The following is a 24983-nucleotide window of genomic DNA, read 5'->3' as shown; positions in this document are numbered from 1 at the left end:
AGCTTGGCTTGGCATGCTGGAAGAGAAGGCAGTGAAAACAAAATAGAATTTCCCTAAAATAGCGCTTATGTCAGATTGAATTATTGCCATTTTCCCCCATTATTTCGACCCCTAAGGGGACCTCCCCTAATAACACATATAGACACAATATTCCACCCCTTTGGAGGGAGGGGAAGGGAGAGAAAATGACAAATGACTTCTTACAATGACAGTATTTACACACTGAGCCGCACACTTCCAAAGCTCTCAGGACTTGATGTTTACACCATGTGATGCGCCACTGTTCCGCCCACTTCCTTCCCAGAGCCAATCAGAAGCGTGTGTTTTACAGCGCCTCCCCCAGCCGCGACCCATCCTCTCACAGCCACGCCCATTTTCCCAGCGTGCGCGCTAACCGGAAGTGTGCTTGGAAACAGGTGCCCGGACTGCAGGAACTTTTTGTACCGGGAGGGGGTAGGTGGGAGCGCAGGGTACTCGCCAGGGCTGCGGCCGCCGGCTCTTCCTTCTGTCGACCATGAGCCTGTGCCTGCGGCTCCTGTGCTCCGTGTGCGGCGCGGCGGCTCTACGGGTCCCGCTGGGTGTCAGCTCCCTCCGGGCATTATCGGGTTCCGCAGAGGGGTTCCGGCCCGCTAGGGTGGCTGTGGTGGCCAAGACAACGCGCTACGAGTTCGAGCAGCAGCGGTACCGATCCTCTGGGCTCTCTGAGGCAGAACTGAGGGACTTGGTGAGTGTGTGCTGAGACATGCTGGGATTTATAGTTGTGCTACAGCTGAAATGTGACATGTGTGACATGGCTGCAGTCATTGGGGGTCATTTATCAACACTGGCAAATTTGCCCATGGGCAGTAACCTATGGCAACCAATCAAGTTGTTGCATTTATTGTTCTACACGCAGCTGGCTGAAAAAAAGCCAATCACTGATTGGTTGCTATGGGTTTCTGCCCATGGGCAAATTTTCCCAGTGTTAATAAATGTGCCCAGTTGTTCCCATTGCTCCTGCCTTGCTGCAGCTCCCTGTACCTTCTAATTCATTCATCCCCAACCAGTGACTAAGGGGCAACATGTTGCTCCCCAGCCCCTTGGATGTTGCCCCAGTGGCCTCAGCAGGGGCTTATTTTTGAATTCCTGGCTTGGGGGGAAGTTTTAGTTGCATAAAACCAGATGTACTGCCAAACTAAGCCTCCTGTAGGGTGGAGTCCAAATAGGGGCTACCAAATAGCCAATCATAGCCCTTATTTGGCACCCCAGGGACTACTTTTATGCTTGTGTTGCTCCCCAACTCTTTTTACATTTGAATGTGGCTCAGGGGTATCCCTGGTCTAATTCCAACGCTGATGTGACTACAGCTCGAATGGGCAAAATAATGGCATCCTTACCCCCCTTAAAGGGATGCTATCATTATAGTATTAACCCATTTTTTGTGCCCTGTAATTTTTAACACAAGCCTTAAGAGCCCTAAAAGTGTTTATAACTAAGCCCCCTTATCTCTCTCCTTCCCATTGATAAGTCCACAAAATACATTCCAGGCAGCAGTGTTGATAAGGGAGAAAAGCAGAGAAAACGCCCTATGAGATACTAGCCCAAAGCCCATCCTGGTTTGACTTGTGGCACAGTGGCTGTGGTCCTGGCAGTATATTGGAAATACCTGCCATAAGGGTACTAGTGGCACCCAGGGTGATTACAGGCTCTTCCAAAGGCAGCACACAATACTCAAAATGGGGGTGGTTTTGTATCCACAGGTTAAACCTTCCAGTTTGTGGCATTATAGAGGGAGTTTAAATGACAAGGAAAGCCTGATCCACTGAAGGCACAGTGTCAGAATGTTAGGCTGGTCACTGGTGCTCCCTTTAGGAAACAACTGTCAGACTTGTCTCTGGGGATGCATGTGTGCCATGTGTAGGACAAGCCTGGCTTTGCAGAGGTCACACACAGATTAGTGCTTGAATCCAGCATTGTCTGTCTTAAAGGGGCAGTTCATCTTGAAAAGGGACTTTGTGTGGTGTGGTGCAGGTAGCAGTGGTTTGCAATTACACTTAACTTTGTGTGTGTTTCTGAAATTACTTATAATATTTAATTTGTTGTTCTTCAGCTCTCGGTTTTATGGTTGGTAACCCTATAATTACCCTAGAAAACTGTTCAGCAGAATCACCCTCAATAGGCTTGAACTGAAAGATAAGTTAAAAAAAAATATTTAAGCCAGGGACCCTGCTAAGCAGATAATGTTTTCATTTGCCTGCTGCAGTTGGAATAAAAAAATCAATACCAGATGCAATTTGCTAAAACAATGTAATTCACTCAGAGTTAGTGACAACTCGCAGATTCCCAAATATATTTTTCAGTAAATGTACTTCTTGTTTAACAATTATTTCAGACATGTATATGCCTAGTGACTACTGGTTCACATTCCGCAGCTTGTGCAATATCAGGGATTTGGAAATTAAGGTTTTTAGAACACTGATGTGGCAGCCGGCCATTGGGCACCCAGATCCATTTTGCATTCCAGTCTGTTACGTTATAGAGCCCTTTATAACCTTTGCCTTGGTTTGTAGCTAATAGTTATCATTTAGAATTGTCCGTTTGTTTTTGAGCAAGCCCTGCAGTGAGCGCAATTGCCTGTTGTACTTGCAGTTCCAACGCAGTCATTATTCTTGTGCAGTAGACGTGTAGGTTACAGTAGTTCAACATTTTTATGTTAGTATTAATATGGGCTTTTCACTTATTATACTGAATCCAACAAATGCTTCATATGAAGGCTGATAGGTTCTATATTGTGCTGCACGTTGTGTTGAGTGAGCTGCGTAGTGTATTGATTCTGGCACAGAACTGGGATTGAGAACTGTATGGAAACAGTATCCATACAATGTAAACCCATGTGTCGGTGGTTCCTATTCATTGTTGCTGTTCAGTATTGTTTTAATACAATAATGTATGGGCCCCTGCATCAGGGCTCAGGGTGCTCTTTGCACTTATACTTGTTATACAATTTGTACCCTATACTGCAGTGAACTGCCCTGGTATCCATGGTGTGTTTGTCCCTGCTTAAATGTGTGTCACCATGTGTTGTTACTGGGCCGCATTGTGTGCTTTTGTCTGTGCATTAACTCAGGGAAACCCAAGCCCAACTGCAATGGCAGCTTATTCACACAGTATATACAGGTACATTTTTGGAACTGCTCCAGATAGAATGTTTGCCTTTCAAAAAGGTAAATTCTGCACCAGTAAATATAATTCATCATTGTTTGTGCAGAGCTAAGTGCTATTTAATGGATAAGTACAATTCAGCTTTAGCTTATTAAAAACAATTTAGCCTTGTTTTTGCTTAATGTACCTCTGTGTTTAGGCTGAAAATAAAAAAAATTGTATGGGAAAAACGAAGTGGACTTTTAATGTGCCTATTCGCAATTGGTCTTCATGTTTTATTTTTGTTTCTGAATTATTTTGTTTTTTTTTTTGTTCAGCAGTTCTCCACTGGAATTTTATCAACTATTTGTTTGCTAGGGTCTAAATGACCCTAGCAACCATGCAGTGGTTTGAACGAGAGACTGGAAGGTGAATAGAAAGCCAAGTAATAAAGAGAGTAAAATTGAAGCCTCACAGAGCAATAGTTTATTGGCTGCTGGGGTCAGTGACCCCCATTTGAAAGCCGGAAAGAGTCAGAAGAAAAAGGCAAATAATTAAACCATTAAAAGACCAGACTATACGAAAATGGCATTCTATAGCATACTAAAAGTGAGCTATCCCTTTAAGTTAGTATGTGACCGAATGTGCTATTCTTAGTTTTATCATTATTTTTACTTTTTATTACTTTTCTATTAAAAGTCTCAAACCACTTATTGGTTGCTAGTGTACCTGGACCATAGCAACCAGATTATTAAGTTACTTCTGATATAAAAACAAATAGCAAAGAATTAATTTAATGTGTAGATCAGCAACCCTGTGTTCTAAAAGAAGTAAAAGAGGTGAGAGATACATTAACCAAAATGGGGTTTATTGAAAGGCAAAACACCCTAAATAAGTATGGTGACTTGCAGTGTTATACTCTTGGGTATGAGACAGGAATAGTTATAGTATGGCGATGACATTACATACAGGGCTGCCCAGGGTTTCAGACCATCTGGTATGTAGTAAATGTATGTGCTAAAATAACTTGCTAATGCTGCAGTGTAATGTGCATTAAGTGATAAAGCATGTGCTGTGGAAAATCACCGGTGGTTTGTTTAGAAACCTATGGGGGAAGGGCAGCGTAAGGCAAAATAAAGTGTGTAAATGACCTGCACTTTAGATCTCGCTGATTTAGAATTCTGCTATTTACACACACGCAGGAACGGCTGCCATTACAGTTGCCCCCAAGGATAAAAACTGGTTACAGAGTGATTGGCTGCTGAATTAGTGATTGTTGCAGTTGTGTTACATTGGGCCTGTGTGCACAGGCTTACACGGTATTATTGTTTCCTGCCGTGCAACAGATTACAATTTCATGTTCACCTGCGGGTGCCCTTGCTGTGCAATAATAATAGTTAGAACAGTTAGGCTAGCTCAGGTATGCCATTCCAACTCAGGGCTAGAGATGTAGCGAACTGTTCGCCGGCGAACTAATTCGCGCGAACATCGGGTGTTCGTGAACGCGAAAGTTAGTGAACTTTCCGCGTATGTTCGCAATTTGGGTTCGCCGCGTTTTTTTTCTCTGCGTTTTTTCTCAGCCTAAAAAAACGCCGCACAACCACGCATGGTGTTTTTCAGCCTAGTACTGGTGTAAGAAAATCCCGTTTCCATGGTGCCAATAGCGCGAAATAGCAAACAACGCCGCGTATTTCCGCTAGGTCTGCCCGTTTTTACGCAACGCTTTTTCAACAAAGTATTTTTTAGAGAAAGTTTTGCCCTTGATCCCCCTCCTGCATGTCACTGTCCAGGTCGTGGCACCCTTTAAACAAATTTAAAATCAGTTTTCTGGCCAGAAATGGCTTTTCTAGGTTTTAAAGTTCGCCTTCCCATTGAAGTCTATGGGGTTCGCAAAGTTCGCGAATATTCGCGCTTTTTGGCGTAAGTTCGCGAACTTTTTTGTTTAGGTTCGCTACATCCCTACTCAGGGCTGCCTGGAAACACACATTGTACCTGTTTGTAATAGGGACACTTTTCCAGATAATTTGACAGGTGAAGTGAAAAATGTTTCCCCTTTAGTTCCTAACATGTAAAAGAGTGGTATTCAGATATTTTTGAGTTCAGGTCAAGCTTTTTCTCAAGGCCCAGTGTTCATTACAGGTGTTTACTGATAAACTTACCCTGGCTAAAGCAGGATTTGGCAGCCCCTTATGTAATACTGTGTGTCTTTTTGATTGCAGCTCGCATTAAAAGGATCCAGTTACAATGGTCTCCTGCAGCGATACAATATACACTCAGAAAATGTTGAGCATATTGTACAGAGCCTACGGTAAGATATTGCTATACATTGTTCTATGTCAGTGGTAGCCAAGATGTTGCTCGCGGTCCACCAGTCAATCCCCCGTGGATTTCTGGTGGACCGCGATGAAGCCGGGGATGCGGAAGTGCTGCGTGAATGTGTACGTACGCTGTGTATGCACTTCTGCATCCCCGGTCATTGGTTGATCTGCGATGAAAAAGGTCTGCCCACCACTGTTCTATGTGATACTCTAAGGGTAAAGACACACAGCGCTACTTAGTAGCAGCTATCTGTCACAGCTACTAAACGCTAGAAAATCCCCTGCCATAGACAGTACTGAGAATTGCCTCTGCTAAAACACATGTAAATGATCAGCATTGTCTATTTTAGTAGCTTCAATACAAGTAGTGTGTCTTCACCCTGCCAGAAGTCCTGACTTCAAAATTTTGATGCAAAAATACTTAACAATGTATGGTAACTTTTAAAAATGTTTTCTTTAAACTCAGGAAGGAAGGGACTGATGTTCGACTTGTGAAAAGAAGAGACTATGACGAGGAGACGGTACGATGGGCTGATGCCATTATATCAGCTGGAGGTAGAAACATAGTCTATGCCTCTTAAATTGTAATGGTAAAGCTCTTTACACACATCTATACAAGGAAAGGCTTTGCTTACTTGTATGCAGCTATGTCAGGCCTAGTATCACTAAGTAGCTAGACAGTGATTTATATCTGTTACTGACTGCATCATTTCACGTGGCACTTTGGTTTCTCTGTGCGCTTTGCTTATAAATAAAAGAGTAAAGGGCACTAAAAATAATCATATATGCCAATATTACACTTAAAAGTAGGAGATATGACTAAAATGTGACTGGGAATAAGGAGTTTCATGAATTTGCATCTATGCTTACGTTAAAGGAACAGTAACACTAAAAAATAAAAACGTTTTAAAATAATTAAAATATAATGTACTGTTGCCCTGCACTGGTAAAAGTTGTGTGTTTGCTTCAAAAAGACTACTGTAGTTAATAGAAATAGCTGTTGTGTAGCCATGGGGGCAGCCATTTAAATTGAAAAAAGGAGAAAAGGCACAGGTTACATAAGAAGATAACAGATAAACTGTGTAGAATACAATGGGAATCTGCTACTTATCTGTTATCTGCTTAGTAACCTGTGCCTTTTCTCCTTTTTTCAATTTAAATGGCTGCCCCCATGGATACACAGCAGGGTATTTATATAAATTGTAGTAGTGTTTATGAAGCAAACACACAACTTTTACCATTGCAGGGCAATAGTACATAATATATTAATTATTTTTATACACTTTTGATTTTTTGGTGTTACTGTTCCTTTAAGTTGAGAGATTCTCTCTTTACATTCAGATTCATATAGAATGCACATATTGCATGAATAGTGAGCAAATAATTTCTGCCTGTTTTCCAGGCTGCCCTAGCATCTATGCACTCTTGTATCCACTTTGTGTCAGATCAGCTCTTCTGAATCATACCTTTCACAGAGTAACAGGGGAACAAATACTTATACAACATATAGGTAACTAAGGCTGTAGCCACATGGGGCAGATGCTCAGCCGGTGGCCCTACTCTCTGAACAGCCTTTCTGTGTACCACTGCATTGGCCCCGGTGCAGGCACATGGAATGGATTTTTGTTTGCCATTTGTTTTTTTTGTTGTAACATTTGGAATATTTGTTCAGGGAAGTTCATTATGCCTTTCACTGTCTACTTTTTCTCTGACTGCTTGATTAATAGCTCCTGTACACTAGGGAATCCTGGATATGTGCCATTTGGGCCAGGGCCAGTGGATATAGATAGACCAGATAACAAGTCTATAGCTCCTTATACTTCTAGTATTCTTTATGGTGTCATTACAGAATTTTTTTCCCTGCTGACAAAAAGCAGGAACAGACATTTTATTCACATTTACACTCACTAATACTGTGTTCTTTCCTAGGTGATGGCACAATGCTGCTTGCAGCAAGCAAAGTACAGGACCGGTTCAAACCAGTGATTGGAGTTAATACCGACCCAGAGAGGTAGGTGAGCTGAGGCAATGTGTAGCACATGATCTTAAATGGTAATCCAGCATGGAAATGATTGCGAGCCTGCGAGGCAATAGCTCAGTTAACTTTACATACCAAAGTCCTTCTTTTAAAATCATATAATTAAAGTTTTTGTCGTAGATGTATCAGCAAAGGAATTGCTCTTCTGTCACATAATGAATCAAGTGGCCTCAACAAATTATTATGTAGGTTATCTGTACCGTTTGTGTCATGAAAAGGTTCACCTGTACAGTGGTGTGAAAAACTATTTGCCCCCTTCCTCATTTCTTATTCTTTTGCATGTTTGTCACACTTAAATGTTTCTGCTCATCAAAAACCGTTAACTATTAGTCAAAGATAACATAATTGAACACAAAATGCAGTTTTTAAATGAAGGTTTACGTTATTAAGGGAGAAAAAAAACTCCAAATCTACATGGCCCTGTGTGAAAAAGTGATTGCCCCCCTTGTTAAAAAATAACTTAACTGTGGTTTATCAATTTCAATTTTAAATTTCAATATCAATTTCTGTAGTCACCCCCAGGCCTGATTACTGCCACACCTGTTTCAATTAAGAAATCACTTAAATAGGAGCTACCTGACACAGAGAAGTAGACCAAAAGCACCTCAAAAGCTAGACATCATGCCAAGATCCAAAGAAATTCAGGAACAAATGAGAACAAAAGTAATTGAGATCTATCAGTCTGGTAAAGGTTACAAAGCCATTTCTAAAGCTTTGGGACTCCAGCAAACCACAGTGAGAGCCATTATCCACAAATGGCAAAAACATGGAACAGTGGTTAACCTTCCCAGGAGTGGCCGGCCGACCAAAATTACCCCAAGAGCGCAGAGACAACTCATCCGAGAGGCCACAAAAGACCCCAGGACAACATCTAAAGAACTGCAGGCCTCACTTGCCTCAATTAAGGTCAGTGTTCACGACTCCACCATAAGAAAGAGACTGGGCAAAAACGGCCTGCATGGCAGATTTCCAAGGCGCAAACCACTTTTAAGCAAAAAGAACATTATGGCTCGTCTCAATTTTGCTAAAAAACATCTCAATGATTGCCAAGAAAATACCTTTTGGGAAAATACCTTGTGGACCGACGAGACAAAAGTTGAACTTTTTGGAAGGTGCGTGTCCCGTTACATCTGGCGTAAAAGTAACACAGCATTTCAGAAAAAGAACATCATACCAACAGTAAAATATGGTGGTGGTAGTGTGATGGTCTGGGGTTGTTTTGCTGCTTCAGGACCTGGAAGGCTTGCTGTGATAGATGGAACCATGAATTCTACTGTCTACCAAAAAATCCTGAAGGAGAATGTCCGGCCATCTGTTCGTCAACTCAAGCTGAAGCGATCTTGGGTGCTGCAGCAGGACAATGACCCAAAACACACCAGCAAATCCACCTCTGAATGGCTGAAGAAAAACAAAATGAAGACTTTGGAGTGGCCTAGTCAAAGTCCTGACCTGAATCCTATTGAGATGTTGTGGCAGGACCTTAAAAAGGCGGTTCATGCTAGAAAACCCTCAAATAAAGCTGAATTACAACAATTCTGCAAAGATGAGTGGGCCAAAATTCCTCCAGAGCGCTGTAAAAGACTCGTTGCAAGTTATCGCAAACGCTTGATTGCAGTTATTGCTGCTAAGGGTGGCCCAACCAGTTATTAGGTTCAGGGGGCAATTACTTTTTCACACAGGGCCATGTAGGTTTGGATTTTTTTTCTCCCTAAATAATAAAAACCCTCATTTAAAAACTGCATTTTGTGTTTACTTGTGTTATCTTTGACTAATAGTTAAATGTGTTTGATGATCAGAAACATTTTGTGTGACAAACATGCAAAAGAATAAGAAATCAGGAAGGGGGCAAATAGTTTTTCACACCACTGTATATTGTGATAAAAGAAGGCCCTATTTTTAGAGTTTTGTGCTATAGCTGGCCCCTGAAGATTGTTTGTTACATATAGCAGTGATTCCCTAATTGTGATCGTTGGCCACAGCCATAGCAGGGGCAAACTCCACCTGAAGGACACTAAGGGTTAGGCCTAGAGTTCCTGCATGCTTTCCTCTATACACCTAACAGCCCATCTTGAAAGTCAGGTGGTAAAGTTAGATTTTCTTTTGGATAACTATGGAGCTATGGCTGAATGATATATCAGTGTCTTCTGTAATTTTGTTATGAGCAAAGTGACCTCCAAAAGCAGCTTAAACTTAAGTGTTCTTTTTTTCACAGGTCTGAAGGACATCTTTGTTTACCGGTGCGGTACACTTGGTCCTTCCCAGAAGCTCTACAGAAACTTTATCGTGGTGAGTTCAGGTATGATTAATTTCATTTTGATTGGTGCCAAATATGTACTGTAAAATGTGCACAGTTGGCTCCTAGTAGTTCTTCATTTGCAAAGAAAGAGATTGGTTGGCAGCCTGTTTACTGCAGTTATTGTGCATATCTATCTGTCCTCAAGGCAGGGGTGCCTTGTACTGTAGTGGTTAGGGAACTACTTCATTGCCAGCCTTTAGAAGAACACAGAAGAGAAATGTACAGGAACAAGCACTTCGTTATAAACACACTTCTAAAGGAACAGTTTGGTGTAAAATAGATAGACTGCGCAAAATAAAAAATATTTGTATTATAGTTAGTTAGGCAAAAATGTAATCTATAAAGGCTGGAGTGAGCAGATGTCTAACATAATGGCCAGAACACTATTTCCTGCTTTCAGCTCTCTAAGTTAGTCAGTGACTTTAGGAGGGGCCACATGGGACTCACTGATTGGACACTGACTGCTAACAGCTTAAAGGGCTGTAAAGTATGAAGTAGAGTTCTGGCTATTATGTTAGACATCTGCCCACTCCAGCCTGTACAGATTACATTGTTGTCTAACTTACTATATTGAAAAGATGTTTTATTTCATACAGTCTGTCTATTTTACCCAGTTTAATTTTTACATTGAACTGTTCCTTTAAAGGGCAGCTTTTATGCTGCTACAGCACAGGCTTCAGGAGGGGAAAACAATACACTAACAGTGCCCAGCTACACCAGAAAACAGGAGCTGCACATACCATGAGTGTCCCATCTCTTCTGTCACATTAAAAGAACTAGGACAATTGCCCATCAATGGACCCTGTTATGGCTGCAAACATTGTAGAGTATGATTCCTGCCAGCTGCTTCCTACCCCTGTGAGGGATTGAAAGTCAGATTCAGTAACTATTGAGATGAGCCAGTGAGGAATTGATACACTTTCCTTGCAATAATACATTCGTTTAGTTGGCTACTGTTCTAAGGATGTTTCTTTTTTTTTTCCCCACTGTGGTTTCCCCTGTTTCCTTTTCAGTGTGCTCTTATTAATTCCTTTCTAGATGGCAGTGGCGCCAGCGGATCAGACTCTACCTCGAAGGAACCGGTATTAACCTCACCCCTGTGGATCTGCATGAGCAGCAGCTGAGCCTGGAACAGCACAATAAGGCCCATAACAGCCAGCTAGAGCAAAGTAAGGTGATGATACCATGCTTGCTACAACACATACAGGCTCTGTTACATGTGTACAGTGTTTTGGGAATCCTTTTTTTTTTCTTCAAATTATTATGTTGAGTTTAATATGGTATTGTAGTTATAGTGGATCTATCAGGTTCCGTTCCCTCCTACTGTACTTCCTATATTAGTACTATAGTTTTTTTTTAATCCGTATTTTGTCATTTAGTTGCATTAGTTGATATTGGAATCAGCCTATTTTTTCATGGGTCAGTCCATTGACTTCTCTAACGAAGCACAAGTTACTGCTCAGGAGGGGACTATTACAGCTTGCAAATGTTTTCTTTTACACTGCCCATTAAGACACTGTGCGGATTGTTCCTGGACTTGGCATGCCAGCTGCCTGCCTACAGAAAAACAGGATGGGACAATAATGGGCACATCAGTGTGCGTGAGTTGGAAACATAAATTGCAGATAGTGTTTATTTCTGTCCGTTCCTGAATCCTCTGCCAAATTAAAGAAATTGCTTTCATCTCAGTTAATTTGTTTGTTCCTGTTCATTTACAAAATGTAAACATTGCCCATTTACTGTAATTTGATTAAATTAAAAAATTAGGAGGTAAATTGTACATGTTAAACACATAGTTACAGCAAGTCTTAAAGGCTTTTGGAGCATAGGTGGATTAAGAATGGCAAAACAGCGCAGCTCACACAGTTACATGCTGAAAATCTGTTGCAATTATCAAGCTGTATTTCAATACCATTTCTGCTGATAGGAGTCAGTAGGGGGAAGTTTATTGCTGAAAAGGAAAATGGTGGGAATGAGAAGGGGAACACACTAACCTTTAAGGATTTTTCAGTTTTAGTATAAGAGGTAGGCTGTTACAGTCTCACCTTTTAGGGTGAAGACACGGAGAGCTACTAGTAGCAGCTACTTGTCACAGCTACTAAACCCCAGAAAATACCCTGCCACAGACAATACTGAGAATTGCCTCTGCTAAAACACACGTAGAGACAATTATCGGTAAATGATCAGCATTGCCTATTTTAGTTTCACCCTTAGGGCTCTGGCACATGGGGAGATTAGTCGCCCGCGACAAATCTCCCCATTCGCGGGCGACTAATCTCCCCGAAATGCCATCCCACTGGCGAAAATGTAAATCGCTGGTGGGATGGCATACGCTCCTCTCGAGGATTTTACCAGAGGCAATTCTTAGTATTGTCTATGTCAGAGTATTTTCTGGCGTTTAGTAGCCACAACAAGTAGCTGCTACTAAGCAGCTTCTTTTTTACTTCACCCTTATGGTATTTGATTAATGCTTACTTTTGAGTTATCTGTTTCGTGAAACCAGTGCTAAAGCAGAGCTCAGAGTGGGCTTTATCCCTAGAATGAAGTTCAGTATTTGTATGGTAAATGTACAGTCATTAAACTGACACTGGAACAGTGTGTTGATGTGGCAATTAACTAACATGATTTCATATCAACTTTAGAGTCTGTAGCAGTCTCTGGGCCCCAGCTTTTGCCAGTGAGAGCCCTAAATGAAGTCTTCATTGGAGAATCCTTATCGTCAAGGTACAGTCTTCTGTTACTTAAACTGCTATTCTGTTTTGGTTTTCCATTGCCAGCTCTAAGCATTTATGGTGGCCGTACATGTTCAGATTTTAGTCTTTTTCCAGCGAACTTTCGGATATCGTTCTGAACGGTCTGAAACTAACATTCAGACTGAAATTGTAGGATAAAGCCTTAAAATACAAATGGGAGGATGTTCTGAACATGAAATAGTTGGCAGACACCAATCGTACGAGTGACTTCCATTGTAGGCCCCCCAAGGATATCGTCAGATACACAAATTTTATTGTTATCTACCTTAGATTTTCTAACCTGACCGATCGCCATAGTAAGAAAATGATCGGGATGATAATTCAGAGACCACACATGGTGCAAAAATTGTATTGTGTAGGTTTCGTATGATTTTATCGGTACGTGTATGGCCAGCTTTCGTCACTGGGGGGGAGGTGTGCCTAACAAATTTGTACCCCTCCCAGTGATTTAACTTTTCCTTTTTAACATAAACTTAACTAACCTTTTCAAAATGTACATTTATGATTTATTTTCATCACTTCTTTACTAGAGAGTACACTTTTTTTTCATGCATATGGAAAAACTATATTTGATAACATCCCTTTATACAAACCTGATATATATGTTATGACTATTTATGATTAGGTGGTGTTACAGGGAATGTTGAGAAGTAATAGTTATCACTTTAGTGGGGAATAACTGTGACTGCTTGTACGTGGAACTTTCCATACATAACCGACAATGATGGCTTCTTTCTGTCTCTCTGTCTGAATCACCTCTGCTGCTTCCTGGCTGCGTAAGAGAATACAGTATATAATAGCCATGATGTAGCCCTGTGGGGTTTGCACACCTGATATACACTTATGTTCTGTCTTATTTAGGGTGAACTATAAATCCTGCAAACCACGTTTTACCTTCTCGCTTCATAGGGCCTCCTACTATGAGATCTCTGTTGATGATGGGCCTTGGGAAAAACAGAAGAGTTCCGGTCTGAACGTTTGCACGGGCACAGGATCCAAAGCTTGGTAAGTTCCTAAGAGCCTTCTTGGTGTAAATGGTACATAGCCATTCAAAAAGGTGTCTGTATATAATATAGTGAATAAAGTACCCCCTATTGTAAAATATAAGGTTATTATAAGCCACAGAGGAGTTCCGTGACCATATAATATATATACAGGTCATGTAACTCAGAGGTGACTAATATCCTTATATTTTTTTTTTTTTTAAAGTTTTTATTTATGCATTTTTCAATTTAACATAAAAATAAAACAGCAAAAGGGAAAGAGAGAGGAATAGAGTAGAGGAGTAGGGGGGTAAAGAGAGGGGGGAGGGAGGGGGGTAAAGAGAGGGGGAGGGAGGGGGGTAAAGAGAGGGGGGAGGGAGGGGGTAAAGAGAGGGGGGAGGGAGGGGGTAAGAGGCAGGCTGTAGAGCTGGGGAGATTGGGACCAGTTTATTTCCGTTGTTATGGTGTATTGTCCGTGATGTTTCCTGGGGTTTCATGGAAGGCAATCCAGGGGCCCCATATTGCATCAAATTTTTTAGGACAACCCCGTGCAAGGTAGGTCAGTTTCTGGTTAGTGAGAGTGTTGTTGACTAAAGTTCTCCAGAATGGGAGGGTTGGAGGGGCTAGGGATTTCCATTGCACTAGAATGGCCTTTTTGGCATAGTAGAGGAGCTGGAGGTAGCAGAGTCTAGAATGATGTGAAAGTCCCAGGTCCTCGGCCACTCCCAGTAGGCAAACAATAGGTGACAGAATCCGGGGAAAGCTTAAGGCATCTGAGATATAGTTGACAATTTCCTTCCAAAAGACCTGAACGGCTGGACAGTTCCAGAACACGTGTATTTATGAGCCAGTGTCCCGGTCACATTTTATACATGTGTCTGGGGTCTGGGGAAACATCATGGACAGCCTGTATGGCGTAAGGCAGTGCTGTCCAACTGGCGGCCCGCGACCCCCCTCTGTGTGGCCCCCCACCTGTCTGGCTACTTTGATGGCTTACTCTTGTCTAAGCTTTAAATGGTATCAGCACTGTGATTAACTGCCCCCCTGCATGGTTCTCACCTCAGATTCAGGCTGTAATTCCCCTGTATTGTTTAAACATGTAATCCCCTGTGTTGTTCACACCTTTTAGTTTCTGCATTGTTCACCCCCTGCAGAGTTCACACCTCAGGCTCAGGCTGTAATCACCCCCATTGTTCCCCTGTTCACACCTCAGACTGGAGCTGTAGAAACCCATAAATAATCCCTGCACACTACAAAAAGAACATATACTGAGGTGGTACTGCAATTAAAAAGTTTTTTAATATATAGTTATTGTGCAGACTGTAGGAGCAGTGCCAGCATTGTGTCACTGTATGCTGCCTGTGTGTGCCATACACACACAGGCAGGGTAGGGCAGGCAGAGTATGACACACACAGGCAGCATAGGACAGGCAGAGTATGGCACACACAGGCAGCATAGGACAGGCAGAGTATGGCACACACAGGCAGCATAGGACAGGCAGAGTATGGCACACACAGGCAGGGTAGGGAAGGCAGAGTATGGCACACACAGGCAGGGTAGGGAAGGCAGAGTATGGCAAGTTTTTGCTGTACTACAACCATTAATAGGGTTCTGGTCATGTGATAACACGGGTGTGGTTTCAAGTGGGTGCGGTTTCAAAAAGGGGAGTGGTCAAAACTGGCTTCCATTATCGGCCCTCCACCACGTAGGTCGGAAAAATTCCGGCCCTCGGTACCACAGAAGTTGGACAGCACTGGCGTAAGGTATACCCGGTTTAAAAACTTCATTTGTATATACCTGTCCGCTAATGATATTGTCAAGTCTGGAATTTGCCTTAGAGCATCTACCCACGTTTCTTCAGTTAAGCTAGATATGTCGCGCATCCATGTCTCACGTACCTTCGCCAGTGGGTCTGGGTTGGCCTGCCATAGGATGGTATAGTACCAGGATAGGGCCTTGGTGAGGTTTTCCCTGCGTATGTATTTTTCTAGGGTAGTTTCTTTCAACTCTACTGGTCTGGTGGGAAATTGGGAGTGGAAAGCGTGTCTGAGTTGAAGGTAGTTAAAGTGCATTTTTTGGGGGATTTGGTGGCTTTCTCTAAGTGTTTGGAAATGTTTTATGTCTCCATTCGTTAGTATGTCTTGTAGGTGTTTAATTCCATGGGAGGCCCATTGGGCGATGTTGGGTAGGGAGATGAAGTTGGGTAAGGAGCAGTTGCCCCATAACGGTGTCCAACGTGACCATTTTTGTTGTGGGCCTTGGACATGTTTGAGGGCCTTTTGAAAAGCAGTGATAACTGTGCGCATAGGGGTGGTGGTTGTGTAATGTTTTGAATTTAATAACCTTATATTTTACAACAGAGGGTACTTTATTTATTATAATATAGAAGTTTTAGTGAGTCATGTGACAGAAATTACATCACTAAGCTCAGATTATAACTGATGACATTATTAAGCACCATTTATAAGGATATCATTTACAGTTTGGTCCCATAGGGAAATTACCACACTGTATATTATAATGATTATAACTAAAGCTGGAACTTTGGATCCTATATTTGTTCAGTAACCCTTGTTTGATAAATTATTGTAACAAGGGACAAGGGGTCATGGCTTAATAGGAAAGAGAGAGAATTGGAATTCACTTAGAGAATGGTTTGGTTAGATCAGGGCTCTGATTAAAAGTGCTATTATTTTCACTTATTCCAAAGGGTATGTTGGTAGATAGGCTTTGAAAGGCTAAATGCAGTATACATATTATATATAATATAATTTCAATGGGAAATGGGCCACTTTTGCTATTTCTATTGCATAGTGCTCGCAATTACCCCTCTGTTGACCTTAATGGTACTTGGCTGGATTCTGCTAGTGCACTCTTGGGTCAGGTTATTATAATTGCTAAATGCTCAATGCAGCCTTTCTAAGTGATAATTTCCTTATCCATTAATGCACCGGCAGGTTTCAGGTGATTACCACTCAGGTCAGTGGAGGGGCAGTTGTAAGTGTTTTTGCTGATGGCCTATAGCTAGAGACAGTGGGATTTTCTAATCCTGCAAATGTTCTTATATCTAGCATTCTCACACAAATATGCCTAAGGAGCAAAATAGATCACAAACCGTGTAGCACCCAGTAGTGAAAAATGATTGACTTTTATTGAGCAGCAACAATTTCAGCCGTGTGATTTCTCCCATAACAAAAATCTGCGTTGAAGGCAGAAAGCTGGACCCCAAGTTGAGCAAAGTGACAGTTGCTTAGAAATGGAAAGCCTTTGGCAAGGTTCACAGGGAAATCTGTAATCGGTTCCATTGCAGTCCAGTAATACCAAAGTACTTTGGTCTTTCTCCATACACTAAAAAGCCTTTTTATTGCCCTTTTACTAATTGCCCAACAGTCTTACTAATGCTTCTATTACTGTGCAGGCAAAGAGAGAACGTGTTGCTAAGTATAAACATGTCTCAGCACCCCTGTTGCCAACACTGATCTGCATTGTGAGAGTGCCCACATACCCAAAACTTTCCACTTGGAAGGAAAGCATAGAGATTTTGCAATGTTTTTATACACTGTGAGCTGCCAGTCTGTAGCTTTGCCCTGCCACGTCTTGTCACGTTGCACTTATCACTTCCCACGTATGAGACACATGGAATATGTTATTTGTGTTGGTATAAAGTATGCCTATGTATATAAAAGCTGCTTGCATTTTAGGTACATTGCCCCTTTATTCATAGGACCTTTACCCTGTATGGGTTTCCCGATGTACGTTTTAACCATGGAAAACTGGTCTAACTTTGTGTGTGAGTATTTCTCCATTTACCTGTAGTTCTGCAAGTCACACTACAATTGTGAAATGAAGCTGGAGGAAGGAGGGATACAAGTGATTGGGACTCCTGTAAACTGAACAACAGGGCCGTGACTAGGGTTTTACTTTGTTGGATGTTCTGTAATGTATTTTCATTCAAATTTATTGGGTTACAGTATTACATACACCCTAGAATAAAAGGGGTAGTTCACCTTTAAATTAACTTTTAGTATGATGTACAAAGTGCTATTCTTTGACAATTTGCAATTGTTGTTCATTTTTTATTTTTTTTGTGGTTTTTCAGTTATTTACCTTTTGGTTCTTGAGTTTTGAGTTTGGAATTTCAGCAGCTGGTTTCTAGGGTCCAATTTCAGCATCTGGTTTCTAGGGTCTAATTTACCTTAGTAACCAGCTAGTGGTTTGAAAGAGAGACAGGAATATGAATAGAGGAGGTCCTAAATAGAGAGAGAAATGATAAGAAGTAATAATAAAATAAAATTGTAGCCTCACAGAGCAATAGATTTGTTTTGTCTGCCAGCATCGCTGACCCCCCATTTGAAAGCTGGAAAGAGTCAGAAGATGAAGGCAAATAATATAAAAACTATAAAAAATAAAGACCATTTGAAAAGTTGCTAAGAATAGGCCATTCTATAACATACTAAGACTAATGCCCAATGGAGAGACTAGTCTTCCACGCTAAATCTCTGCTACCAAGGGCGACTAATCTCTCCATAATGCCTCTCCACCACTAATAAAGTGAGTCGCCAGGGGAACGGCCTACACGTTGTTTGTTTTTCCGAAGTCGCACAAAGTTACCCACAGGAGGTAATTTCATGCGACTTAACGGCAATTCATTTTCTTGCCGGTGCAAAGGCATTTTCACAGAGAAAAGTTTGAAGAGGGCGGTTTGCCCTCAGATTAATAATTAATTCTTCGATTGGTAACCACAAGCTTGTAAGACACATTATACCCTCCCAGTATTTCACACCCATACCTCAGTGTAATTTACAGGTAAATGGGGGTGTCAGGAAGTTCTCAAAAACACCATAAAGTACATCAGTATATCATTGTCCATTTTAGAATTGTTCCCTTTTACTCTTTATTGCTTAGTTAATGTGTCTAATCTTTTTTTGTTAACAAGGGATTAAGATAATCTAGCAGTGGTCTTTTAGGGCTCTGGCACACGGGGAGATTTGCCAAAATCGCCTGCGCATCGTGTGCCATCCCAGCAGTGACTTACATTTTCGCCGGTGGGATGGTAGTTCGGGGAGATTAGTCGCCCGTGACAAGGGAGATTTGTCGCGGGCGACTAATCTCCCCGTGTGCCAGAGCCCTTAGGAGAAAACATTACTTTGTTTCAGGTTCTTCATTATTTGCTTTCCCCCCCATGTTTGCTTCAGCAGTGGGAAATGGGGCCTTAAAGGAACAGTAACACCACAAAATACAAGCTTTTTTTAAAGTAATTAAAATTTAAAATACTGTTGCCTTGCCCTGCCCTGGTTAAAATTGTGTCTTTGCTTTAGACTACTATAGTTAAATTAAATAAGCTGCTGTGTAGCCATGGGGGCAGCCAATCAAAGCTAATAAAGGAGCAAAGGAACAGGTTATATAGCAGATAACTGAAAAGCTCTGTAGAATATAATGGTGTTTTACAGAGCTTATCTGCTATGTATCCTGTGCCTTTTATCCATTTGAATGGCTGCTTCCATGGCTACACAACAGTTTTATAAACTATAATAGGGTTTCTGAATCAAGCACACCATGTTGTCTGGTTTATTTTCATGTAGGGAAGCCCAGCCTTTACCAATGGGCAATATGCAGTCTTGTTAATTGATCCCATCAAGATCTAGGACTTCGCTTGTATTGCCAGGAAGGTTCTACTGTGTCCGTTTTGCTTGATCACAATGAAAAGGGGTGTCCCAACAGGACAGTTACACTTGTTCAACTGCGGTATTACTTGGGGAGATTATAGTGTGAGTCTGAGCCAGTACATATCTCAGGAAAACAGGCAAATAATAGATATAAAATATGGAGACCGGAAAGTGCACCATACGAAATTGCAACCTAACTGGCCCCCCCAACTGTTTCGACCCCCCTATATCAAAAAAAGGGGCCAGGCTCACGATTTGTTTATAAGAATTAAAGTAGAACTCAACCTTTATACTTTTTATTTATGGACTTGCTTTTTTTTTTCTTATTGTGTGAGTTTGGATCAGATGCTTTAAAGTAAAAATGGCTATACATGGGCCGATAAATGTAGTTGTCTTTCCTGAGCCTCCCAGGTTAGTGATTCATTGGTCAACAATTTGACAACTTTAACCTGCCCAATCACAGTGAGACCCTCGGCTATAATTGACATACCTGACCCGCCCATATCTGATGTCACAGGAAGTACCAGGATGGAAACAAATCTATAAATCTTAGTAGGAGGAGTTTGAGCTGGGGAAGCTCACTGAAAAGAGCTGCATTGGAGGGGACGGAGCAGTTCTGTGCTGGCCCAAACTTGCCCAACCCAGTGCGTTTTGGGCTAGCCTGTGTGCCACTATTCCAAGTATCCTCTACATCTTCTTTAGGCTTACAGACCAGTTGGCTATGAGCTGAAACAATGTGACAGTAGCCAGCCGTCTTGGCTAGAGAATTTCCCTCTGCTACATTGTTTAAAAGGTCAGAGCCAGTAGTGTAGGGTGGGACAGACCGATATAACGCATGCAATTAGAATGGCATTTACAAATAGCTTGCAAAGAATGCACATTTGTATTCATGTCTGTGTAATGGAATGCTTAGAATTACCTTTTATAGGCTAAATGTTATTTTTGGGATATCAGGTTTATACCGTTTCATTTGTTGAACTATAACTGAACATTGTGCATGATTTCATTTGTGTTTAACCTTTTATTTATTATATATGCCAAGACTAATCTCTTGCACCTATATTCCCTGCAGGTCATACAATATAAATAAGATGTCCTCTCAGTCTGTGGAAGAGCTGCTTAACATTGGTGAGTGGATTCACTCAGTGTAACACAATAGGGTAATGGTACTTACCTCTCTGATTGGATTTGCACAAGGAAATAGTGAAGGGAGACTCTTTTAGAAAAATGTTCTAGTCCTGCCATCTCTAAAGATGGTCTTGTATGAAGAACAATACTCTGGACAACAAGAGCCCCTCTGCACCCATTATCAATATACTGTATACAGGACATTAAGACATTCTGTGCATTAAGCTAACTACATCAAAGTCATCCCCAGTCTGCCCAGTCCTACACTCACTTTCATCTGATTCAGTAAGAATTCTACTGCTTCATTATACATTTAACAAGTGGACTACATTTTACCTAGTGAGTGTAGGGCTGGCCAGACCGGGGGTGAGTGAGTGTAGGGCTGGCCAGACCGGGGGTGAGTGAGTGTAGGGCTGGCCAGACCGGGGGTGAGTGAGTGTAAGACTGGCCAGACCGGGGATGAGTGAGTGTAAGACTGGCCAGACCGGGGATGAGTGAGTGTAAGACTGGCCAGACCGGGGGTGAGTGAGTGTAGGACAGGCCAGACCGGGGGTGAGTGAGTGTAGGACTGGCCAGACCGGGGGTGAGTGAGTGTAGGACTGGCCAGACCGGGGGTGAGTGAGTGTAGGACTGGCCAGACCGGGAGTGAGTGAGTGTAGGACTGGCCAGGCCGGGAGTGAGTGAGTGTAGGACTGGCCAGACCGGGGATGAGTGAGTGTAGGTCTGGCCAGACCGGGGGGGGGGGGGGGGGTGAGTGAGGGTAGGGCTGGCCAGACCGGGGGTGAGTGTGAGACTGGCCAGAACGGGGATGAGTGAGTGTAGGACTGGCCAGGCCGGGGGTGAGTGAGGGTAGGACTGGCCAGACCGGGGGTGAGTGAGGGTAGGACTGGCCAGACCGGGGGTGAGTGAGTGTAGGACAGCTTGGTAGCTTAATGCACAGAATATATATATATATATATATATATATAAAATTATGGGTGAGTGCAGGGGCCTTGTTATCTATATGAATTTTGTAGTCACAGCCTCATTTATAAATTTAGTGGTGAGCACAACTTACCCTTTTTTTTTTGTACAGCACTCTGGGCCAGTGGGCAGGCTGGGTAATATGGTCTAGTGCATGTTTCAAAGTACAGTTATATCATTTATAGGCAGCACATGGAGATGCAAATTGTCCTGAATTTGGAAGAGAAAACTTCCACCTTTGAGCATAAAGGCTAAGTAGAGTCCCCAACCCCCACTGCTATTTATTGTAACAAATCATTTTGCTCCACTTTACCAATCAAGAGAAAGCAAAACTAAATCTACAAACTGCTGCATGATGTGAAATTTAGATCCCAATGCATTAGATGAATAGTAGCATATTGTGCAATTTCTTCCTGATTTAGAATTAATTACTAATTTATTTATTTTTTGGTTTTCATATTGTAACAGCTGTTTTTCTCTTGCAGTCAGACAACATAAATCCCTGAATGTCTCTTTAGACAGTGATGTAATACAACGAGGTGAGTATACCTGAAAACATGAGCTCTAATTTAGTTTTATTGCCCAGTTTGTGCTTTTATTTGGTCTCAGAACTTCTTGGTGATTTCTGATAGGCTTATGAATGCAGAATGGAGGTACAATGTCTTTTATTCTGCTCAATCAAGTTAAATTCAGTGCAAACATGTTTATTAATCCTGCTGCCTTTTCCTTCCTAACAGTGACTAATGCATACAACGACTCTCTCGTCTATAATCCGGAGGAGCCCAAGATGTTCTTTAGTGTTCGAGAGCCTATTGCCAACAGAGTGTTTTCAAGCAGTCAGCAGCGCGGCTTCACGTCCAAGTAGGTGCCAGACATGATTTCCTGTGTTTTGGTCCCATTGGTCCAATTTAAATATCATAATCTCCTGGCTGCCAGCAGAAAATGATTTACAAATAGCAGATTCTATAGTTACTACTGACAGTAACAGTAATAGCTGAGCTATAAAAATACTTTTGTAATACCCCAGTGTAGTATCCCAGCTCCCACGGAGCTAAACACCCTCAAACGAATGAATGTAAAACTGCTGAGAGTGCTCTTCTGAGCACTTATGCAATTTTGCATTCCACCCCCCCTCCATATACTGTATATACTGCTAATATAATGAATTTAAAGTAGCACAGCCCTCTGCAGTTCTATTTGGCCAACCATCAGAAAATTTCAATTTACGTTATTTTGCTCAGTAACTTAAAGGAGACGTTCGCCTTTCTAAAAGTTTAAGGAAATAAATAGATTTGCCCATTTAAAAAAAGCTTTCAGAAGGAGCCAGCGCTACACATTCGAACTGCTTTCAGCTAACCTATTGTTTCTCCTACTCCCATGTAACTGGAGGAGTCCCAAGCCGGACTTGGATTTCTTACTATTGAGTGCTATTCTGATACCTACTGGGAGCTGCTATCTTGCTCCCTTCCCATTGTTCTGCTGATCGGCTGCTGGGAGGGGGGATATCATTCCAACTTGCAGCGCAACAGTAAAGTGTGTCTGAAGTTTATCAGAGCACAGGTCACATGGCTGCGGCACCCTGGGAAATGAAGAATATGGCTAGCCCCATGGGAAAAACAGATTCCAATGCAGGATTCTGCTGGAGAAGCTCTATTAACTGATGGGTTTGGAAAAAAAACTGACTGTATGCCTTTAAAGATCTATACAATACTAACTTTTCAGATGGGTCTATTGAAAATGCTGCAGTTTTTTAATGAAAAGTTGAAAATATTATTTAAATGGGAAAATCTTTTTATTTTCTTCAATTCAGGAGACTTTATTTTCCCTTTTTATTTGCAGGGTGTGTGTGCGGTCCCGGTGCTGGGATGCTTGCATGGTGGTTGATGGCGGTACCTCCTTTGAGTTCAACGACGGAGCGATAGTATCTATAGTTATGGATGATCAGGATGCCCTCTGCACTGTGCTGCTGGATGACTGAAGGGACGTACTGACACACACTTGATGATAATCTGTAGCTACGAAGAAGCTTCAGCTGCAGTAAAGCACTTACCTACTGCAGCAATTCCTTTGAATAAGACAATCTCAGGACACTAAACCCAATGAGAGAAGAGAATGCTGAATACAAAATGGCGCCGTTCCCTTTGCTGGAAGACACTGCTGTGGAGTGTATGGTGTTACTGTAGTAACAGTTAGGCAGATCCTTTTGCAAAAACGCTAAACCTCAATTACTTTTCAACTGTGACCGTAGAGCGATAGCAAACTAAACTGAGGTGCGTAACCCCAGGAGCCAAGCTTTGGAGTGCTTCTCTCTTAGCCAATCACAAGCCATGCTTGATGCCAAACCTTCACAACTGCTACAAAAAAACAACATTTGATGGACTGTTGTGTATATTTGTAAAAAATAAAAAATATATATACACTTGCTGCATTAAATACAGATTTCATAGACCAGTTTTAAAAACAAGACTCTTGCCTTTTGCTGCATTTCTATTAAATTCCCCAGATTATAGAGCTGATGAATGGATCCTGTTTGCATCACGTGGTACCAGTAACAAGTACTGAAGAGGGTGGAAAATCAGTTTGACATGTTAGTATCATGTTAGTTCTAGTTGATGTCTAACGACCCATAAGTTCATCTCCCCAACAGCAGCCCAAAGCTGGAATAACAAGATGGCGAGCTTCTGTGGCCAACTCTGACAGCCTGGATCCTTGCTGTTTTAGTGCTGCTGAACCTCTGGGCTGCTACAGTAATGTCAGTATATTTCATACAGCATTTCTAGTCATATTCATGCTTATGTTTCAGTTTGCCTTTCATTGTTCCTGTCAGTGCTGCTTTATTCTCTTCCACATTGTCCTCTAGCTCGGCACTGTCCAACAGAGTGGGCAAAATATAGGCTTATGCAGGTACTAAGGGCTGCCTACTGGGATCATAGGATTCACAGTGCATACAAACATGCTAGGCCCCATCAGCCAATGAATGGACAGAGTTCTGCCTTTTGCTCCCACACTACTTCCTGTTACAGTTAGAGCTGCATCATTTCCTGTCAGCTGATCTCTGAGCACACAGCCCATCATTAAATGGCGGCTCAAGGGAAAGGATATAAAAGGACAATATATAAAGATAGTTTGTATCATATTAAGTGGCCTATTAAAGTATCTGTTGGTTAAGTATTCATTCTAGGGGTATAGTTTTCCTTTAAGAGGGCAACTCCGCCCACCATTGTGGAGACAACTCTAAGGAACTTTTGCTTCACTGTTTCACAAGTCAGACAACAATATACTGCTTTCATCTAAAACTGCATTTACAAATTAATGACAAATTGTAATGTAGCTGCTTTGGCTGTAGGGATGAGACAGTAGGGAGGGAAGGAAGAGGTATAAAGATTGGCCAGACAGATCAGCAGGATCCTATAAGGCAGTGCTGTCCAACTGGCGGCCCACGACCCCCCCTCTGAGTGGCCCCCCACCTGTCTGGCTGCTTTGATGGCTTACCTTTGAGTATGCATTAAATTGTATCAGTACTGAGATTAACTGGCCCCCTGCATGGTTCTCACCTCAGATTCAGGCTGTAATCCCTCTGTATTGTTTAAATATGTAATCCCCTGTGTTGTTCACACCTTTTAATACCTGCATTGTTCACCCCCTGCAGTGTTCACACCTCAGGCTGTAATCACTCTCATTGTTCACTTCTTCACACCTCAGACATAGGTACTGTAG

The 24983-nt window shown here is 42.0% G+C and overlaps 1 protein-coding gene across 3 annotated transcripts; it reads left to right on the top strand.

The window, feature by feature from the left end:
• The first annotated feature begins 369 nt into the window (after positions 1 to 369).
• On the top strand, positions 370 to 23775 carry nadk2 (NAD kinase 2, mitochondrial). 3 transcript variants are annotated; one of them, XM_012965802.2, is made up of 12 exons: positions 373 to 724; positions 5340 to 5428; positions 5905 to 5993; positions 7368 to 7449; positions 9689 to 9772; positions 10811 to 10941; positions 12415 to 12496; positions 13435 to 13530; positions 20248 to 20303; positions 21752 to 21805; positions 22004 to 22127; positions 23106 to 23775. In XM_012965802.2, the coding sequence occupies exons 1-12, from the start codon at positions 515 to 517 to the stop codon at positions 23242 to 23244; spliced, it is 1236 nt and encodes a 411-aa protein (XP_012821256.1). In that variant the 5' UTR covers positions 373 to 514; the 3' UTR covers positions 23245 to 23775. The 3 variants fall into 3 exon arrangements, with proteins under 3 accessions (XP_012821260.1, XP_012821256.1, NP_001072687.1); NM_001079219.1 differs by having other exon boundaries at positions 421 to 724; positions 13387 to 13530; positions 23106 to 23727; XM_012965806.3 differs by lacking the exons at positions 21752 to 21805; positions 22004 to 22127; positions 23106 to 23775 and adding an exon at positions 21452 to 21742 and having other exon boundaries at positions 370 to 724; positions 13387 to 13530.
• Positions 23776 to 24983: the final 1208 nt, after the last annotated feature.

The sequence above is a fragment of the Xenopus tropicalis genome, chromosome 1, assembly GCF_000004195.4.
Source record: "Xenopus tropicalis strain Nigerian chromosome 1, UCB_Xtro_10.0, whole genome shotgun sequence".
Taxonomy (NCBI): domain Eukaryota; kingdom Metazoa; phylum Chordata; class Amphibia; order Anura; family Pipidae; genus Xenopus; species Xenopus tropicalis.
The sequence above is the reverse complement of the archived record's forward strand: the minus strand, read 5'-3'. Positions and strand labels throughout refer to the sequence as shown.

Excerpts from the sequence above, each read along its gene's own strand:
- nadk2 (NM_001079219.1), top strand. The coding sequence starts at position 515 with ATGAGCCTGTGCCTGCGGCTCCTGTGCTCCGTGTGCGGCGCGGCGGCT. Across the intron at positions 5,429-5,904 it reads CATATTGTACAGAGCCTACG|GAAGGAAGGGACTGATGTTC; the intron begins GTAAGATATTGC and ends CTTTAAACTCAG. Across the intron at positions 5,994-7,367 it reads TGCCATTATATCAGCTGGAG|GTGATGGCACAATGCTGCTT; the intron begins GTAGAAACATAG and ends GTTCTTTCCTAG.